The sequence below is a fragment of the Scylla paramamosain genome, chromosome 10, assembly GCF_035594125.1.
Source record: "Scylla paramamosain isolate STU-SP2022 chromosome 10, ASM3559412v1, whole genome shotgun sequence".
Classification (NCBI taxonomy): Eukaryota; Metazoa; Arthropoda; class Malacostraca; order Decapoda; family Portunidae; genus Scylla; species Scylla paramamosain.
Window position 1 is genome coordinate 27,645,251 of NC_087160.1, and position 19,181 is coordinate 27,664,431.

At 34.7% G+C, this 19,181-nt stretch overlaps 1 protein-coding gene across 28 annotated transcripts in view; it reads right to left on the minus strand.

Moving 5' to 3' along the window:
- Positions 1-19,181, minus strand: part of LOC135104468 (rho GTPase-activating protein 190-like) — a 212,188-nt gene that overhangs the window by 10,321 nt on the left and 182,686 nt on the right. For 21 of the 28 annotated variants that reach the window (XM_064011954.1, XM_064011950.1, XM_064011951.1 and 18 more), the window contains 4 exons: positions 14,761-14,985; positions 12,714-13,010; positions 5,020-5,174; positions 2,707-2,808 (listed from right to left, as the gene is read on the minus strand). In XM_064011954.1, the coding sequence (XP_063868024.1) occupies positions 2,707-2,808; positions 5,020-5,174; positions 12,714-13,010; positions 14,761-14,985 (779 nt within the window). The remainder of the gene's footprint in view (positions 1-2,706; positions 2,809-5,019; positions 5,175-12,713; positions 13,011-14,760; positions 14,986-19,181) is intronic. The other 7 variants (XM_064011968.1, XM_064011969.1, XM_064011973.1 and 4 more) reach the window with 3 other exon arrangements.

Here is a 19,181-nt window from a genome sequence, read left to right on the forward strand (position 1 = left end):
TGAAACATAATCAGATCTAACACAGACCCTTGTGGTACTCCACTTGTTACCTCACTCCAGCTTGAAGTATTATCTTTGATTATCCTCATTTGTCTGTCCTTCAAATAGTCTTGCATCCAACTTAATATTTTGTCTTTTAATCCTCCTAGATTTACCATTTTCCACAGTAGGTTCATGTGTGGAACTCTGTCAAATGCTTTTTATATATCCAGATATACAGTATCTACCCATCCACCTCTTTTTTGCACCATATCTATCACTCTAGTATAAAAGATCAGCAGATTTGTACCACATGATCTTTCTGTCTAAAACCAAATTGTTTATCTGTAATTGCCTAATTTTCTTCTAAGTACTGCAACCATCTGTTTTTATTACAATTTCACAGAGTTTACTCATGATGCTAGTTAATGATACTGGCCTGTAATTTAGTGGCTCCATTTTATCACCTCCTTTATAGACAGGCATTATATTAGCTCTTTCCTATTCTTTAGGCATTCTTCCTTTTTTCAATGAACTATTTACCACATTCCAGATTGGATCCACCAGTTGGTTTCTACATTCTGTCAATAGTCACCCTGACACACCATCTGGTCCCACTGCTTTTCTAACATCTAAGTTACTCAACAGCTTGAAGATTTCATATTTTTCCACCTTAATTTCATTTGACATTCCACCTGTAGGCGCTAGGTGCCCAGACTCCTGGGGGTGTAGTACAGTGTTGCCACCAGGGAGCAACAGGGATAAGAGTGGGAATGATGTGTGTGTGTGTGTGTGTGTGTGTGTGTGTGTGTGTGTGTGTGTGTGTGTGTGTGTGTGTGTGTGTGTGTGTGTGTGTGTGTGTGTGTGTGTGTGTGTGTGTGTGTGTGTATGGTGGTTAGTCTGGATCAACCCATGTGGATTACCAGTCTGATATACAGATAGAATATTAAATAATACTTTGCAATGCACATTAAAACATGTATGTATGTATGTCCATGCATACATATTCAGGTCACTTAATCCATGGGTTTGGTTCCACTAATGGCCTGTGTTAGACATGATTCCTGTTAATTATAATGAGAATAATGTCAACCATCCTGGCTGAAATAGGTTCCCTAAAATTAAAATATTTCCAAACTACCTATAATGTAAAAAAAATAAAAAAATAAATAAAAATAAAATAAAATATAATATATATAATATATATATATATATATATATATATATATATATATATATATATATATATATATATATATATATATATATATATATATATTAAAATATAAAAAAGTTAATGAATACCAGCTGATGAATGCTCACTCTTGATACCACCACATAACACTTGCATATGTTTTATGTCCCTGACTAAATCACTTCCTCATTAACTTTAGATACTTGTGGACATCATTAAAGAATAATGCTAACCTTGGTTTACTAATACAGTACAAAAATAGTCAGTAAAAATCATGGCAAGCCACTGTTTATTCATGCACCTGATGAACATTCACTGTTGATATCACCACATATCTTCCCCAGCTGGTGTTCACATATCACTATGTTTCTTGTCTGCAAAAAGCTATCATTAAATCCAAATGATAAATAGTTTTCTAAAGGTGAAAGCAGGATGCTCCCACTGCTACAGGTTGTAAAGCACCCTCATCCCTCACAACCCAACTTGACCTCAAGCCGAAGATGGATGTGTACTAACACATAACCTACACATTCATTATCCTTTGTTTCTCCTCCCCTCCTTATTTGTGTACAATATAATAAGAAATATGCATAATTCTTGCCCCATAATGCACACAAAGTCCTATCACATAAACATATTAAATATTTCAGTTCAAATTCTGGGTTGAAGAATAACACAGCAAAGGAAATCACATCATGTACCACATGAGACCTTAAGCAATTAATCCTCACCCTTTTCTTCTTCTCCCTTCCACATTTTTCTCTCACCATTATTTTTTATGATTATTCCACAGAATATTTCTTTCCTATTTTTCAGTGCTGGTGTTCAGTTCTTACACACATGCACACACACATGTGAACAGCAAGAGGGAAATCATGAAGAGTAGGGTTTAAATGTCAAGGACAGGTCCCTAATCTTCGTATCATCCTCTGCATTTGATGTATCAGTTTGGCACAGGCCTTTGAGTTACGCTATGGACTCTCTGACTTATTCATTCTTCATATATGCATTCATGTTTTTGCATTTAAAGATATATTCACATGACTTGCATTCCCTACAATATTATAATGTTTATTTACACTATCTTCAATACTACAAATTAAATAAAGTAATATATCCCTTAATCAATTAGTATCACAGTGGTGACTGCAGTGACCCAGGCTAGGTCAAAGCATCACGTGCTGACCTCTCTGGCCTTGTCACTCATCTGTTTCTCCTGCATAGTATTTCACCACTTACATTCATAATATATCAGTTAATTCTTACATCCAGTATTGGTAAATTTAATCAGTGATATTGAGGTACTCTGAGTGAAGCTATAAGGTGTTGTCAAATTACCTGTTTCACCAGCCACTGAGAAGAAATGCCTTTCCTCTTATCCTCACAAGAGGAGCAAGCTCCACCAAGTTATATGAAAAAGTAGATATCAAGATAGACACTGTGAACATAGCTTCTTTTTTTGTATGTCATAACTAATTACCAAACACACACACACACACACACACACACACACACACACACACACAAATTACCTTTTCCTTTTCTGCAGCTTTCTTCATCTTTTCTTCATCTTTGGCCCTCTTACGTTCTTCTTCCCTTTGTCGTGCTTCTTCTCGTGATCTTAATTTTTCTTGCTGCAGAAATAAAACATGGTTTACAAAACTATCAATCAATATGATTAACTATTTTACTGTACATTCAATGAACTGTTGTAATATTTATTTCCAGCTTGACAGACTGCATGATTCTAATTAACTTTTAATAAACATTAATGAACAGTTCAGTCATCTTATCATGTTACTGATATAAATTCAACATAAGCTATTATAAAAAGTTTCCCTCAAAAGGTTCTACCCAAGATAGGTAAATTGTTGCATATCCTTTCCTCAGACTTGTAATTGTACAGTTTCTTGTTTCTTTGACTTTATTTTTCTACATATTGCTACACACTGTTATTTTTATAATATGCTCTCTGTTTTCCTCACACACACACACATACAGTACTTTTCTTGCATCCATAACTAGTTCAAGGATAACTAATGCATGCTGACCAATGATTCTTCTGCATCATTTAATTTAGGATATTTTCAGCTGACTATATTCTCTATCTTTTAAACATGAAGTGGCCATGTGAATAGTTAGTTCACTGTGCACAGCCATAGATGGCGCTACAATTGTAGCATGGCACCGCTATTGTGCAAATTTTCCGGTGTCAAAATTGCTCCCAGAAGACACCTTTGAGCATGCATACTATAGTGAGAAGAGGACATCAAAATATCTACCAGGTATATTATATATCTTAAGTACATATTGTCGATATCTGCATGAAGTTATTTTGGCAAATCATTGTTGCTCTGTTGTCTGTAGAATATGTTAAGTTAGAAAAAGAGCAAGAAAACAAGAGTAATGAGTGATAAAAGAGCACCAAAACCTACTCTAAGTGTGAGTGTGGAAGTCCAACCACAGAGTTTTATAATGGATTTTACATATTATCAACACATGTATGGATATTGACAAAATACTAGTGCTTTGTCTGTGGAATATATTCGGAAGAAATGGAGCAAGTAAACTTAGCAGCAATTTCATCTGTTGGAGTGATTTCACACCACAATGCCACTCTATTAACCCCTTAAAGGCAGGAACATTGCTGTAAGTCTCTTCTCCCCATATAGCAATGGTTTGACATTTTCATGGAAATTGCTTTATTTCCATTATTAATTTCACAACTTTGAGTTAATTGCTTTAAATTTAAAAGCATCAACTTTATCCATCCTTCCTCTTTACTGTCACAAACCTCAAGTGCCTAGATCATGTATTTTTGTGGTGATGTGATCAAGCAGAGTAACACTCTTTCCACAGCAGACCTGTTTTCAGAATGCTGTATAATATTAACATGGTGATGCAGTGGTCAGCATGCCTGATTCATAACCAGGTCCCAAGTTCAACTCCCAAGCCAGACCTGGAGTCTTTGGGCAGATTCTTTTGTTGTATAGCCCCTGTTCACCTAGTAGTGAATAGGTACCTGGTGTAAGCTGGGAGTTGTGACCTGCTGTTGAAATAAACTCCTGAAAAAACACAGAGGGTGGCCTGATCATCCTGGGCCTGGTCTTCCAGACTGTCAGTGCCAAATGGTAGCCAAAGTGTCATAGTGTACGATACTTTATGTAGGGTTAATGACCAGTTAATATATATTATGTAAGTTAATATATAATATGTAGATTTTCAGTTGACAAGGATCCCAAATAAATAAACCATAAATTACCATTATTATTGCTTATTAATATCATTATTCCTCCCTGTGCTTCTCAATGATAACCCATACTTCACCATATTTTCATGTTGATCACCAAATTTGTGGCTCACATGGCCTCCCTTAAATTTTTGTACACATAAAGGAAATAATACTGTTACATGAAACATTGAAGACATTGGCCATGGAAAGTCTGGAAAGGACTCCAAGGTTTTTAATGATATTTGATACAAATCAGAATTTCTCTAAGTCAGCAAAGAATGAGGACCTTTTATGCTTGCTGACTTAAAATCATTATAATGTAATTCTTTTATTAGTTTATGTGTGACATGACTGGCCTGTTTTGACTTTCCTCTGAGAGCAAAATACATTTTTCATTCCATATTCTTATTTATTCTAGTCCAACATTAGACTATGACTATTTAGACATGCAATGCTTTTCCTTTGCATGGAATAATACACCACCATCAATCAACAACACTTTCCTTTATTTTATTGTATTAGCATCCTTATGAATTTAAAGGGTACTTGAAAGTAGAGAATGTACTGAAATAATGCCAAATTGGAAAATCAAACTAATATTCTAAAAAAATACCTTGCGGCGGGCAGTCTTGTCTGTGTCCTTCCGTGTGGGGGCTCCAGGTGGCAAAATGGGTGATTGTTGGTCACGTGGGGAAGACACCTCAAGACTTGAGTCATCTTCTGGAATCACTCTGTATGCATGGTCCCCTTCAAGTTTTCCTGGAGCAACTGTATGGGAAGGAATTAAGTGTTACAGGGTGCTTCAAAATATGAGAGAAACACTGGGAGTGAATGACACATGTAGCTGATACAAATTACACATTCACTTAAGGAAGTGTGCATGAAATATAAAATAACTTAATGGGACGAGTCTGCTTCTGATTTTCACTCTCTACATCTTTGTTAAACACAAGCTGAATATTACTAGTAAAATCAAACAAGAACACAGTACATGCACACTCCTCAGTGCTGTGAATGAATGCCCATTTGAGAGATCTGGGAAACTCCAGGCACTAACACAACTGCCCAGATCATGTGCACATGCATTACTACATTGGTAGCTACACCAGTGACCAATCTCATCAATATCCTGACATTCATACAAAAACAAAAGAAAATGGCATAATTATAATATGAAGAATGATTTCAATAATTTAACTGAAACCTTAGGAAACTTTGGTTTCTCCTGTAAACTGTGAGTGAAAGAGAGAAAAGAAACTTTGGAAGAGAGAGAGAGAGAGAGAGAGAGAGAGAGAGAGAGAGAGAGAGAGAGAGAGAGAGAGAGAGAGAGAGAGAGAGAGAGAGAGAGAGAGAGAGAGAGAGAGAGAGAGAGAGAGAGAGAGAGACCTGTAGCACAAGAAGAAAGTGCACCCACAGTAAATCAATAAATATGATGGAACATAATATAAAATTAATTGAATCATAACTTCACTCAGTTCAAGTAAAGATGTGAATACTTTTCCCCATGAGTTTCAGTTCCCAATGTAATAATGTCCCTGGTTTGCTGAAAGCTCACAGTACAATGATGCAAATACAAAATTAATTACTCTTTTCAAGGTTACTCTTTTCAAGGTATGTATCCTTTGAAAGTTGTGAGCTTACTGAATACACAGTTAGTAGCTAAATATTAAATTTCATGCAGTTTTAGTCTCCTTGATTACAATGAATGCATGATGATAGCATACAATGTTTTACCAAAGAATGAACAAATGTGTATTAATCTCAATGCCCACATTAAATAACAAAACAAAATAATGTTGAGGGGACAAAGAAAAACAAGAGACTAAACTAAATATAACTTCAGTTGGAGAGAAGCAAAAGTTAGTATAAATTTTTTAAATGTCAACAGGCGCCCACTAAAGGAAAAATCCTACATCCCATACACAATGCATAATCAAGTTAATCATGGAAAGCTACAATGAAGTATGTAGTCAATAAGACTTGTATTATTGGGATTATTTTTTAACCTGCCACAAGATTGTAGCAGAAATTAACTGTACTTTGGTACAAAATTTCTGAAGGGAAAATTATTTGTTTCACTATGGTGTCAGTAGTCACATTTGTCATCTGCAGGTTGCAAGTAGTCAATCCAACAACAGCAACTAAGTATCATTAAATACTCATGTTTTAAAAAAATAATGTATGAGATTCACTATTCAATTAACCTTCTATTTCTAGAAATACATGAGATATTTTAAAGTTTTAAGTTTGTGAACAATTTCGAATATATTTTAGTGTTTCATCATTTATACATTCACAAAGACACAGACGCTTTCATCATGTGCCATATCTCAAGACAATACTTGGCAGATGAAAATCCTACACATATTTCAGTAGATTTATATAAGGTAGATACCATATTTCTTTGTCATGTTGAAATCCACAAATGCTTGCACCAACAAATATAAGTAAATAAGGTAAACTTAAAAAAGTAAATAAACAAATATATAAACAAATCACCATATTGAACAATATGCAACATTCCAAGTCAGCAGAATCAGATATAGATAGTTGTCAACAAAGCCTCTGCTCCACACCTGAATAGAAGCATTCATCATCATATTGATTTGGCAGCATGACAGCCTCTTACTTTCCAAACCTTCTCTTCTCAGCCATGGCAGGCAGAGAAAGGCTTGGGAGGCAAGAACACATATATAGAACCAATGCACACTGCCATATATATGAGCTAATGGAGAGGAATGTAATTTTTTTTTCCAAGGCATTGTCATATGAGAAGTCAAGGAAGAAAACTACAAATAAAATGAAAACCACAGCATCAGTAACATGTCATAAGCATTAAACAGCTTTGAAGAAGACCAAAGCTTTTTTGTCCCACATTTTCTTCTCCTTTATAGAAGGTATACTACAAGGGTGAAGGCACTACCATCCTTCTAGGTCTGACATGACTAATACTTAATGTGCAAGTATACTAAAAGAACAACAACTTTACAAACTGGATATAAAGGTTAAAATACACTACAACTAAAATGTTATGTATCTTTTTAATCAAACACAAAATAAAAGATAATAAGAGACAAGGTTTCATATAGTTGGTATTCGGAAGTGATTCCTTCCACAAAACAATGAGTATAATGCTACTTTGAGAATGTAAAATACATCAACTGAACAACCAGTAGGTAGTGGGGTGTCCAGGTAATACTGTCAGAAGAAGCAGAAGCAAGCAAACACGTAGGATGAAGGTAACATGCACTGGAGAAAATTTCATACCAACCTTGAGGCTTAATTATCTATGAAGAGACTGTCCTGGAGTGTGGTATAACTAATTAGTCAACAAATTTAGTTGACAATAAGTTATGTACAACTAAAGGATCCAACATTTTCAAAACATTGAAAAAAAAGAATAAATAAATAAATAAATGAATAAATAAAATAAATAAAATAAAAAAAATAGTTTAAAAGTAGGAATTGAGTGAAAGCTAAGTGAAAGATTAGGTATACATATCACCCATCCATTTATGATATGCAAGCATTTGTGAAGAAAGCTGGTTTCCAATGAGTGGAAAGGATATTTATGTTTTACAGTTTGGGGTGCTCTATTTTCACAAATAATTTTATATCCAAAATTTTCATTTAGTGACATCAAATCAGAAAATGGTGAGTGCAATGACCTGAACAAAGTTTATATGTAATACAGATATGACTGGTTAGTAAGTTGTCTTCACACTGTAAAATTCTTGGCTTCATATGGGTTAAGTTTGAGTCTTGGCCCAAGGGAACAACTAATGCTCAGTCAATATAATATGATTGCATATTCATCCTTATAAGAAAATTGTTCATTAATGAGAACATTGAGTAGGCAAAAAAATAACTGATAACTTGGATAATGCTACAAATAAGACATAAAATAGAAAAAAGCTGACAAAGCCAAAAAACATTAAAGCACAAAGGCTGTGAGTTTGTGTTGAGTTTCAGGAATGTAGTAACACTAAATAACTGAAAATAAACTTATGAATGAAGACTGATAGAAAATGAGATGCTTCAAGAATAACTGCTGAGTTTTTAAGATCCAGGAATGGTGCTATGCAAGGAATTTATGATGAGGGGAAAAAATAAACCAAATCTAAGCCTCACATCACAGAAAGGTGTCTGAGTGTAGGTTTGAGTGATACTGACAATTAAATACTTATGTAACATTGAAGAACTGCCATTAAGAGCAAACCATGCGGGATGAGAATTTTACATATATGTGAGCATTCGGGATATTCATGAATGATGTATAAGCAAGAATTTTGATAAACAAGACAAAGATGTGATATCAATATGGGCTTGTAGTAAACTAAAGATGCTTACCAAATTATAGCAAATAACAATTGTCAGTTTTTTACTGTTTTCAGTCTTGTGCATGATTCACTGATACCATTTGTTCATTACATTTTATAAATGTTTATTTTCAAGATGCATTCTGCAATTTGGGAAGTCTGTTAATTCTTAGTTAATTTGGTGTTGTGTGTGTGTGTGTGTGTGTGTGTGTGTGTGTGTGTGTGTGTGTATGCACACACACACATCAGCATATCATTGTTTAACCTCCTCCAAACAACAGGATCCGAACATTCATATAAGTGAGGAAAACTACAGCCTCACAGATAACTTTAATTAGATCCTGGTAAAACCTTGTAACACACACTCAAATGTAATAATAGGCAAAAGAATTATAAGAAAGATAAATCATGTTAGTGTTATGACTTGCTTGTAACCACAGAAACAAAACACTGTAATGTTCTGAAAGACAGAATAAACACCATAAAAGACACAAAATGCTGAGTGATATTGCAGGATGTGATGGAGAGGGAAGAGGTAAGACAGATGTATATGGTTTGCCTGTTGCTTTTATTATGTAAGTGATAACTATATATATATATATATATATATATATATATATATATATATATATATATATATATATATATATATATATATATATATATATATATATATATATATATATATATATATATATATATATATATATATATATATATATATATATATATATATATATATATATATATATATATATAATGTCGTGAAATCCTATTATTTTATCCTTCAAAGCAGCAAATATTAAGCAGGTAATGTGTGTGTGGGGATGGGGAAATATGTGTATGAATGCAAGTGTCACTTAACTGCCTTTGAAATTCTCTCTCTCTCTCTCTCTCTCTCTCTCTCTCTCTCTCTCTCTCTCTCTCTCTCTCTACATATATATATATATATATATATATATATATATATATATATATATATATATATATATATATATATATATATATATATATATATATATATACATATATATATATAATCAGGCCAGCATTCAAACACTGGATGGCCCCAACAAGGCACTACACACACACACACACACACACACACACACACACATCATTCACCCTCTTCACCTGCTTGGTCATTGGCAAAGTTGGACAGTCTCATGACCTATTGTGCTACACCCCAGGAGTCTGGGCACAGCACAGCTGGCCACACACACATTCATAGCAAGGCCTGACAGCATACACTGGTTCACCTGTGCCCCTTCATAATGAGACTGTTCCCTACCCAACACCTACTCCAATTTTGAGACTGCAACAGATGCAGGATACTTCCAATGGAGCACCCAAACTAGATCCATATGCCAATGGACCCCACCAAGTGCATCCACACTCCCTTCCCAGGGGGTTGACAGGATCAAGTCATTTTCATTTGTTCACTAGTGTTGCTCTCCATTCACCTTTATCACACACAACTGCTCTTTACTTGCTGCTCAATCACTTCTCTCAGATTCAGTGCACTCTTCACACAGTTCATCTTTTAACCTTTTACTGAAAAAATCTGACCATATTATTCTCTTTACTAGTTTACTGTCCTCTATTCTCTCTGTGCCCAAACCATCTTAACACACAGTGATTTGGCCAAACACCAGTTCACCTTACCTCCTCATTTCTTATTCTATCCATCCATAAACACTTTGTTTCTATTACATTTAACTGTTTCTTCTCTGCTACTCCAATGTTCCATGATTTAGTACCACACAGCATACAATGGGCACCACAATTCCCTCATATAACCCTCTCTTTCTATTCATACTCAGTGTCCTTTGTTTAAAGATCTTTCTCAGTCTACCAAGTACTTTTCCTGTTTCTTTCACCCTACACTACACCTCTGTTTCAACCCTCCTGTCCACTGTAAATATAGATTCCAAATACTTGAGCAAATACACCAGTTCTGGTTGTTCTCCATTCAATCTTACATCCATCTTTTCACCAGTGAACTCTCTTGAGCATTTCATTACCTTTCTTTTACCAACATTCACTTTCAGCTTTTTTCTTCTACAACTATGCCCAAGCTCCTCTATCAGTCTTTTCATCTTCTTCTGAGTCAGCCACCAGAGCTGTATCTTCAGCAAATAGCACCTGACTTAGACCCCATAACCATTCTTCCCCAATGATCAAACTCAGGCCACTGTCTAAAACCCTCATATTTACTTCCTTTACCACACCAACCATACACAAGATTAACATCACAGTGACATTACACAACCCTGATGCGAACCTGCTCTGACTGGGAAAAACTCACTCACCCCATCACCAACTCTCACACATGCCATGCTATTTACAGAGAAACTTCACTTATTTCAACAAACTGCCTCCAAATTTCATATACTTTTATATACTTTTTTCCTGTCAATTCTATCATACCCTTTCTCCAAGTCCATGAATGCCAAAAAAGACTTCCTTTCCTTTTACCAAAAAACTTTTTATACAACTGCTTACTGCAAAGATCTTACCATGAATTAAAACAACACTATATTTCCTGTGCATAATAAAAGGTGCTTTCAAGGGAGTGCGATTTCCCTTCTCAATGTTTTCATTATAATGAAGAAACTTGGTGGTGGAGAAATGCATATTAAGAAAAGAATAAATAACAATACATGTACATGTTATTGGAATTTTAAAGATTTTAATAGCTAAAATTCACAAATGAATATTATGAATATATTCAACTCTAACAATAGTGGTGTGTGTGTGTGTGTGTGTGTGTGTGTGTTTGCGTGCATTTACTTAGCTGCCCAACAGGATGGGGTAGAATTGTTAGACATCTACATTAATATACCTTTTCTTTCAACTGGTGCATACTCCTTAGTAATATTACCTTCTCATTTAATTTATTCTAATCTTACATTTTTTTTATGGAATAAGCAATTTTCTTTATACTACTCAGAGATTTTCCTTTCCTCGCTTTTATTTTATTTCTTTATTTCTTCATTATTACTAATTAATTCATTTATTTATTATTTATTTATTTTTTTTGGTGTGTGTGGTAAAAATTTGCTATATGTGAGTGAAGCATGCTGTGACATTACATTACATTAGCTTTACCAAAAGATATAAAGCTACAAAACATTCAGTTGCATTAACATGCAAAAGCATGTTAATGTCAAGCTTCTATACTACTGAACACTGTTGCTTCACTTGATGCAATACCTAATACATGCTGAACAAGGGCTGCATTTAAGCATACTGCATTTCATGACTAGTTGATTATCATGAGCAGGTTCCACTGATAGTTTGGAATCACTAATGCATTTTCAGTTTCAACTTGGCAACAGTTTTGAGTGGAAATCTTATGCAAGTAACAATATAATGAATAGTTCCATGTCTGAACATAAATTCATCTACATATTATATAAATATTCCTGAGATTCTCTATGGTTGCATTATGAAACATTTATTTTTTTTTATAAAACACAATCCAATATCACATGAATAAGAATTAAACATAACATACTTGAATATGGCTGAAAATTTTATTTATGCAGTCTTTGTTTTAACAGTCATCATATGATAACTCCTTTTGCTTCCCTAAGAGATTTGCCAATACACATAACAACTATCTATGCTCAGGAAGTCAATAACTTATCTGACCATTAATTATTATTTCAATAACTTTTTTATTTTCCTCATCTTTAAATAATCCAAATAAATTAATATTTCTGCTTTAATTCAATATTACTTTTCATCAAAGACTGAGAATTACATTAGTGTTCATGTGAGCTACCATCCAACTACTTCAGTACTACAATGTTTGGACTCATCTATCAATTCAATTGCAACATTAAATCAAATGTGTTGTTATCTACAGGTACTTTTGTGTTACATGAAAATCTGAAGTGGTGATGAGAAAATTCTGATAAGGAATAGGAAAGAAAGAAGAAAGAGACTAGAAAGCAGGCAGGCAGGACCAAGCATGACTTACATGAGGGGGAGAATAATTCGGTGTCTGGGGGAAGCTGGGCCACCAAAGGATACGAGAGAGGGTTGTGGTGGGGGGTAGCAGCCAGCCCCATGCGTGGATGGGAGGTGGGAGGGTGGGATGGGTTGTGTGTGGGGGGCAGGGGGGGCACCACAGGAGGTCGCACTGCCACGCCCTCCCTGCCTCCCATCTTCTTTTTAAATGAAATAGTGTGTTTCTGAGGTTTATATTTGGAGTGCGGGGCCGTCGGATCCTCTCGGTCAGTGGCCTCGGAATCATCTGAGGCAGACCCGCTCACCACTGAAATAGCAACAACAGTGCACCCTCAGTCACCTGGTCTGGGGGGCACCGCATACCAGGGCAGGAGGACAGCCTAATCCTCCTAAAGGTGGCCAAAATGCTGACTTTCTAAAACTTATCTCCCTTGATTCAAGTTTTTACTTTTGTTCTCACTTTTCACTAAACATCATCTCCCTTTCAAATAGGTGAAAATTACCTCTCAATTAAAATACCTGACATACTAATGGCTCAGTAAGTAAGTTCCATCACTAATAATTTTCAAGAGTACCCAAAAAATTCTGTATGCCTTCCAAAATCATACATTATGCAAAACTTGTTTTCATAAACTGTTAAGAAAAAATAAAGTTCCCATGCATTACAAATCTAAAATGACTGGTAGTTTCTTTTTAAGGAAGTACCTCTGTACTCATTTTTTCTAGTATAAACATAAGACTATATGAGTATATGGCTCAATTTTCATTATTAACTACCACAATATGAAACAACAATGAAATATGTGTGTGTGTGTGTGTGTGTGTGTGTGTGTGTGTGTGTGTGTGTGTGTGTGTGTGTGTGTGTTTCTCAGGTTGCAGGATAGGTTGACAGAATAGCAACAAAGGATGTGGTGTATTGTCTCAATGACAAAGGAATGCTCAAACTGTGAGCCCCTATATGTTATCCCTCTGTTTCTGAGTCATAGCATTCCATGTAAGAGTATCTCTTTAATGTTATCAATTCTGTATGATATAATGAATATGAGTTTACAAGGAAAGATATCTATCCATGCACACAGGCAAACCATAGCACCACATAACATGCCTCATGGACACAGCATGACTATGATGTAAATTAACAATGCTTGGCAGCATCACATATGTTAGGGCTGGGAAGGATGTGTTAGGAACTTAGGACACAGCATACATAAAGCATCACACAGGATGCAATTCAATGCAATTCCCCAGACAAGCCACAAATACATGAAAAGATTGTCTTATTAAAATAAATGTAAAAATAAATAAATAAAAATCTACAAAACATTGTTTTAATACATAACACTATTGCTAGTTCTTAATTATAGTCTTTTCCATTTAGCTTTTCTAATGGTAGTTCTTAATGCCTAATACCAAAGTAATTTCTGCTGGATTAAGACAGTGTATGTGAAGACAGCATGAAAGCATTATTTGTTGCTTATTAACTACTCTTTCAAATGAAAATGACACCACAGCTGCTGATGAGACATTTTTATGAGAACATTATTTTCACCAAGCTAAAGCAAAAACAATTGGCAAGACTATCTAATAAGCTAGTCTTAATATAACTCACCTGAAGCATGTGAAGGCCTGAGAAGTGAGGCAGTATGTTCAGAGCATAGTTCCTGAAGTATGAAGTACTTGGCATGCAAGGGACTGGTAGACTTTCATTGCAGTGACACCACATTACAAATGACATGGCTAGTTTTTGAGCAATTTACTAAATTATTTACACATACAATGAAGACCAGTGAAAATACTTGTTTTAATAAAAAAAATAAAAAAAATAGTATCAGTTTATTGTGGTGTGAAATTAACATTATCATGCCCAGCACAAAAACTTGGCCATGAGTAAGCAGCAAGATGACCCTTAGATATAGCACTGAGTATGGCACTCTTTCCATTCCCAAAGCCAATACGAAGCACCTCAGACACTATGTTCTATGGGTCAGTATATATGTTGGTGTGGTGCCACAGAGGAAGAAAAAGAGTACAGTTGGACACAGGGCTACCTCTGGTACCTTTCTCATAGGGGTCGAGCAAAAGCCTCTCGTCCGAATAGCGAGTGCCAGGTCCTCCCTCGGCAACATAGAAGGAGGGGAGGGGGGGCACACGGGGAGCTGCAACGGGTATTGGAAGCCGCTTCTTTTTCATCCTCTTGGGTACGGCTTTGCGGTTGACTTTGTAGGAATCTGTGCTACGCCGCCGCTCAAGGGAACTCCACTCAGAGTCTGAGTCCGAGTACGCTACAAGTGATGTACCGAGAGTTAGCCCACGGACAAGAACCTCCCATACCCGTTACCTTACTCTATTGAATGAAAAGTCCAGACCAAGACACTTGTTCCACCTCTACTCTTAAAAGTGAAAATGGACTTAATGCTTCTAGTTGTGCCATATGACAACAGAAGTCAAGCAGATAAGTGCAAAACATTATATATTAGTAACTGATTACAATGTCTTGCTTCTTGCTTCTTGGGGTTCCTTTTGGTATGTAGTAAGTAGACTACATAAATAACAAAGCTCTACAACTTCTAATGTGAAAAATTGGTATGTGACCATCCCATGTTTTTACTGCAACATTTTTCAAATTTTTACGAGAATCTCCTTATAGAAAACACTTCAGTGAAGTGCTCTTCTGCCAAAATATTTCATGCAGCTTTCCAAGTTCATTGAATACCTTTCCTTAAGACTTCTACCTAATAATGAAGGTGCAACATGTTTTTATCATTCCAAATTATGTAAAATAAACTATTCTGAGGCAGTAGTGACAAGATTATTCCTTCATTTGTTTGTTCCTTTACTTATTCCTTTATGTACAAATGAAAATATCCATTCATTATGATTTTAGTTCTGGTTTTAGCATGCTTAACTTGAAAAAGCTGATCTGAAACATAAGCAATAATTTTTGTTTATGAAATTTTTTCTTTATTTATTTTATTTAAAAAATATTTTTTATTCATAAAAATTATCTTTACTTCAATTTTCAAATGAATGTAAAAAATACCAATGCCATAACTCCAGCCATAAGCTAACAAAATTGTATCTTTTCATCAACCACAAATTAATACATCCCCCAGTAAAACTTTAAGTCTCTATAAACAGCAATCCCTTTCTTAATAATGTATCAAGTTTTCCATAACATTTGAATTGGAACAGATAAAATTCTTTGTCCTTAAAGTTGACTAAATCAATGAGCAATAATTTATAGCTTAACAATGAAATTTCCAACACATTTCCATTTTCCTGGCACATCATAGTAAAATTTTTATAAGCTTTGAAAAGGATGTGTTCTCTGGAAGGATCCTCAATTTGAACTCTACATTCCTTAAATCTTAAAGTTCAAAAGATGAAATCAATAAAATTTAGGGTGACTGTGTTATTTCACATTTCATGCCTATTCCGTGCAAATTTTCATTTAATTTGTGGCACATTTAAAAAATTTGTATCTGATGAAAAGATTCTCCATTACTTGATTTTGAGTTCAATATAATATGCCTATAACTGTCAATTTGAGATGAGAAGCTGTCAGTTAATGATGACAAATTCTTAGATCCTAATTGGTATATTTTATGATTAAATACATAGCACAAAATTTGCATCATATGATTCCTTGGCACAATACTTGTTCAACTGCCATTTCACTCCTTCTCACAGTGTTGTCATGTATGCAGCACTATCACACCCAAAGAGCATTGGGAAAATCTTTAAAATGGCAGAATTCACAAAATCTGAGATCTTTTAGATTCTTCAAGGCATTTACTCATGTGAGTTACATTCCCACTCTAATATCTTTAATCACCATCCCCTCTTTCCTTTCACTCCTACAGAAGTCTTGATTTATTTCAAGAGATTATGGCCATCTGAGCATGAGATCTGAACCTGACTTCATGTTGCAAGATGTTAATGTATAGTATATACATCAATAATTAGAAACAAAAATTGCAAGAACTTTGACTTACTGTAGTTACATTACATAATAGCTTGCAAATAATTAAACTTTATTGTGACAACTTTGCATCATGGATAAAAAATACTCAGTAAGCAGTGCTTATGGTGACAAGCCAGCAAAAAGAGCTATGAATGTGGTGAATAAGTTAGGGTGCAACTCTTATCAATAGTGTAAGAATATGATCAACAATTTGTGCCAAAAACTAGAACTTACAAAGTATTAACCACTAAAACAGTAAGTCTGCACATGTGCTCAACCAATGTTGCCCATTTATCTCCTCTGAGGCATGGGCTGTGCCCATATAGGTCAGCGTGTACTTATGCCAAACAGGGGACATAAAAACATGAATAATTTTTGTTGGGATGCATTCATATGATTGTTAATTGTTATGATAATGTTCCCTTGATTTTCAAACTAGAAAATACTGAAGCCTTACATAATTTAATTTTACTTATGATAATCAGCTATAACTGGAATGATTAAGCATCATGGTACAGGATTCAAGCCTTCAAAAAAATTTGGCAGTTATGGAGATAATGTTTATGATATTAAGGAAGAAAACTCATAATATCATTTCAGAAGCATCATAACATTTTGTTTATCTACCATGATAAGCTACGACTAGACAAGTGAAAGCTTCTGAAAGCTTCTGGTGAAGAATTCAAGCTTTTATATAACACCAGTACTTGTCACACAGATAGTGTTTTAGTGATTTTCAAACTGGAAAACTAGCTCAGCATGTCACATATGCAGTTTTACACCATATTTTTTGTTTGTTAATGGTAATCAACTATGGTCAGGCAAGTTAAGGTAGTAAGCCTTGATATTACACATAGCACAAAGTCACTTAGTCTTACAACATTTTTTGTCAGTTAGCTATTACAGTCTCTACTTTCACACACACACACACACACACACACACAAAAAAAAAAAAAAAAAAAAAAAAAAAAAAAAAAAAAGAGGGGGGGGGAGATGCTGAGGCACCACTATTGCTTCAGCTGTATTTAATATTTTGATATGGTCTTAAATGGTGCATTAATCCTCATTTCACTTAAAACCCAACCTAATGAAAAAAAAACATTTCAGATGAAGCCTGATGAGTAAGGACACACTCAACATTTAATAGTACTATTCTAATAATACTGTAATAATATTTAATATTAATATTGTATTCTTATAATGGTTTAGATCATTATAACTGCAAAAATCAATTTAGGGGCTTGGATAATATAAAGATAGATTTTATGTGAATCCTTCATATGAAAATTTTTTGCTAAATATACTCTTGCATGTAATGAGACATGTATAGTGTGTGTGTGTGTGTGTGTGTGTGTGTGTGTGTGTGTGTGTGTGTGTGTGTGTGTGTGTGTGTGTGTGTGTGTGTGTGTGTGTGTGTATTTACCTAGTTGTGACATATGAGAAAGGAGTTATGTTCATAATGTCCCTTTTCCCTATCTACAGTGTACTTGTATTGACTTTTCCTCATTCCTGAATACTTCTTGCATGGGCCACTCTTTCATCCAGATTAATCTAGATTTTTATGCTTCTATGGGGAAAGCTATGACTACTGATGTCTCATACATGCAGCCCTCTTCAGCTTTCTTTTGTGTTTCCTCACACCCAATTCATTCCACACACACAAATACTCTCTATCTAGTTTTTCCATTTCCTTCATTACTCTGAACATTGCAATTAAGTCCTCTCTCTTTTTACTCTTAAGATTGAAAGCTGCAGCCATTTCTTCAAATGAGAGATCTCTCAAATTAAATACTATATTTGTTGTTGCTCTATACTCTTTCCAATTTTCCAATATATTTTTTTCTAATGAAATTACCACTCTGCTGCTGTATATCTGCATCTTGGAAATATCATTGTAACAGTTATTTTCACAATTTCTTCATCCAAATAAGTGAATGCCATTCTTGTTCTTTCGTTCCTGAATAACTTGAGTGTCTCTCGTGATTCTGCTTCTATGTTTCTATGATAATATGCTGTTCAAAACTATCACTCCAAGGTCCTTTTCCTCTGGAACTTGGCTGATAATTTCATTTCCCATCATGTAATTAAACAAACATCTTTTTGCACCTTCTAAGGTCAAATTCTATTTGTCATCTAAAACTTCATTCCCATATCCTACCTAGATTCTTTTGTAGCATTTCAGTCTTCAGAGTTTTTTTGCTTTCCTTTATGGTTTCCCATAATCTGCAAAAGCTCATATAACTAATTACTCCTTCCACCACATCGCTTATCCAGTATACATATTACAGACATGACTGATGAGAGAATAGATCCCTGTGAAACTCTGCACACCGTACTGATTTCTGATCTTTAATAACCATCCTCCTTTCTCTGTTCTTTAAGTCATCTTCAACCAGTTTTAGAAGACTATCCCTCACTCCTCCAATATTTTTTTTTCCAAATAATTCTCTTGAGATACTTTATTAATTTCTTTTTCAGGTCCAGTTATATGCAGTCAGTCCAACCATCCCTTTT